The sequence below is a fragment of the Sinocyclocheilus grahami genome, unplaced genomic scaffold (genome assembly GCF_001515645.1).
Source record: "Sinocyclocheilus grahami isolate Dianchi unplaced genomic scaffold, SAMN03320097.WGS_v1.1 scaffold3834.1, whole genome shotgun sequence".
Classification (NCBI taxonomy): domain Eukaryota; kingdom Metazoa; phylum Chordata; class Actinopteri; order Cypriniformes; family Cyprinidae; genus Sinocyclocheilus; species Sinocyclocheilus grahami.
This window is the reverse complement of record NW_015508884.1, coordinates 3,493-6,664: the sequence shown is the minus strand read 5'-3', so window position 1 is coordinate 6,664 and position 3,172 is coordinate 3,493. Positions and strand designations below refer to the sequence as shown.

The following is a 3,172-nucleotide window of genomic DNA, read 5'->3' as shown; positions in this document are numbered from 1 at the left end:
AGGATCAGACTCTGTCCAGAGAGATTCAGGAGTTTGTGAAATCAGACAAGCACTCAGAGAAGAAACTCTCTCCATCTCACTGCTCAACAATTGCCTACATGCTTCAGATATCAGAGGTGCTGGATGAGCTGGATCTCAAGAAATACAACACATCAGATGAAGGTAGAAGAAGACTGATATCAGCTGTGATCAACTGCAGAAAAGCTCTGTGAGTGTTTAACCCATGTCTTACAATGAAGAGTCCTTTCTGAATGGAATTGCACTTTCTACCCTGTTGAAAAAAAAAACAGCATATGCTGGTTATGTATGTTCTGCTGGTTTGAGCTGGTTTAAGCTGGTTCTAAACTGGTCCTAAGCAACTAGCTCCTACTCAGTACCAGCTTAAAACCAGCACATGACCAGCTAAGAACCAGCCCAAACCAGCAGCCATGCTTTAAAACATATCTAACCAGCATATGCTGTTTTTTTTCCACAGGGTATTGTTTTGCTTATTTTTAGAATGTCCTGATCTGTTTAACATAAATTAAGTAGATATTGCAATGCTAATTGTAGAATTAGGTTAATAATTTGATTATTTTGTGTTCTGTTCTGCTTCAGTCTTGCTGGCTATAATCTCACTGACCAACATTGTGAGATTGTGTCATCCGCTCTACAATCCTCAAATTCTGTCCTTAGAGAGCTGGACCTGAGTAACAATGACTTGCAGGATTCAGGAGTGAAGCTGCTCTCCGATGGACTGAAGAGTCAAAACTGTCAGCTGGAGATACTAAGGTCTTTTAGAACATTATACATTCATAAATTCTCAAGTTGTTGTCAATGCAGCAGGTCTTTAAGATCAGATGTCACCAAACACTTTCCCTCTTCCCCTCTTTCTGCCCAGTTAAATCTTTGAAGTCAGGCTGACGAGGGAGGTGAGGCAGGTTTGGGAAGTTTGCCTATAGACTTGATGTCTGATTCAAAAAAATACACTTCTGAAAGCCCATATTTCTGCAATGTCTGCAGATTACACTAATATAATATTAAGTGTGCAGACTATTTTCTTTGGTGTGACCAAAGTTCAGCACTTGTGTTTTTAATAAGTTAAAAAGTTAAAAATATTTATATTAAAAGAGCCTGTTTCAAGATGTTGTATTGCATTTAATTGATTGTTTCATGAGTCACTTCACCACTTCACAATATTTGTGCATATAATTTTATAAGACGAGAAATCCAGTAAGGACATGCATACAGGTTTAAAACTGAGATCAACAATAATTCCTCAGGTATTTGAGAGTTAAGGGCTTCACAGATGATGCAATCTGTTGATGTGTGTTTGTAGGTTGTCAGGCTGTATGGTGACAGAGGAAGGCTGTCGTTATCTGTCTTCAGCTCTGAGCTGAAACCCCTCACACCTGAGAGAGCTGGATCTGAGCTACAATCACCCAGGACAATCAGGAATCAAGCTGCTCTCTGACGAACTGAAGGATCCAAACTGCTCACTGCAGAAACTCAAGTATGTGGGGTACAAGTTTAGAAACCTTGTCTGCAGCAAGAGCCCAAACTTCACATCTCTGCATGTACTAATTCAATCCCTATGCTCAAAAAATGTATCTGTCCACTTCAGACATTCTGTAAAAGTAACTTTGCAAGTTTAAGTCAACTAACAATCATTTGAGTATTAGTAGACTGTTTGCTTAATATCTGCTGTTCCCAACAGACAATCCTCTGGCTATAAATATCTTTGCAAGTACATGTCAGTTTATTCTACTAACACCAACCCTAACCTAACAGTCTACTAATACTCTAATCAGAGTTAGTTCACATAAAGTTGCATAGTTACTTATATTTAGTACAATGTCTAAAGTACACTATCGAGAAAAAAAAAAGTTGTAACTCGTATTTCCTGTAAACCTGTTCACTATGGACTGAATATATTGAAACACTGAGACATACAGCTTGAGAAAATGATTTACAAATGAACTGGAATCATTACATTAAAGGACTGTATGTGAATAACTATTCCAATTGCTTTATGTCTGTATGTTTGTGTTATTTTAGTTTGGACCATGGAGAGCCTTTCAGGATCCAACCAGGACTGCAAAAATGTAGGTTCTTTGTCTGGCACACTCTTGCACATTTTATGAAAACAAACAAAATTATACAACTATTTTCATCTCTCTTCTTGTATTCAGATTTCTGTGATCTCACACTGGATCCAAACACAGCGAGCACTCAACTCATTCTGTCTGAGAACGGAGAGGTGAAATTTGTGGATGAGCAGCAGCAGTATCCTGATCATCCAGACAGATTTAAAAATATTCCTCAGGTTCTGTGTCGAGAGAGTCTGACTGGACGCCATTACTGGGAGGTTGAGCGGACTGGCTGGGCTCGTGTAGCAGTGGCCTATAAAACAATCAGCAGGAAGGAAGGGATGATCTGTAAGTTTGGATACAATAACAAGTCCTGGTGTCTCTTCTACACTGTTGATGGATTTGTTGTCTGGCACAACAATCTGAGCAACAACATTCCTGCCCCTTCACCTTCCTCTAAAAGAGTAGGAGTGTATCTGGACGTGTCGGACGGCACTCTGTCCTTCTACAGCGTCTCTGACACACACACACTCACACACTTACACACATTCAACACCACATTCACTGAACCCCTCTATGCTGGCTTTAAGGTTTTTTATTCCTCACTGTCACTGTGTAAGATCACACAACAGACAAACAACTGACTTCTGCATCTATCCGAGTCATGGTCCTATGTCTGATTATGAAAAGATTTGATGTATGGAGTATATAACGTATGAGTTTAACTACAGAAATAGTAATTGCATGTTGCACATTCAAATGTTGTAAAACATGAATGTGTAAAACTACTAGGTATATTCAATCTCTCTTTGTATTAGATGTCTGTAAATATTATATATCAAAAAAGTATTTATTGTCTTTATTATATTGCAAAATACTGTTCCTGCTATTGAATACGAGTAAGGTTAAGGACAGGTTAAGGGATAGTGATAGGGTCAACAGTGTGATTATAGATGTAACTATATAAATTAGTTACAGATGTGATATTTATGGTGTATATAAGAGAGCATATTTAAGAGAGCAAACAAACATTTGTATTGTACGTCATTCATGCTGTTTATTTATCTCTACCACATTACTTCCTACACGTATATAACATATAT

General features: G+C 38.1%; 1 protein-coding gene across 1 annotated transcript; it reads left to right on the top strand.

Annotated features, from left to right (window-relative positions):
- The first annotated feature begins 98 nt into the window (after nt 1-98).
- On the top strand, nt 99-2,713 carry LOC107576507 (NACHT, LRR and PYD domains-containing protein 14-like). Its single transcript, XM_016262673.1, is given in 5 exon segments — nt 99-208; nt 598-771; nt 1,319-1,492; nt 2,038-2,084; nt 2,172-2,713. Coding segments are annotated over 5 exon segments (1,047 nt in total).
- Nucleotides 2,714-3,172: the final 459 nt, after the last annotated feature.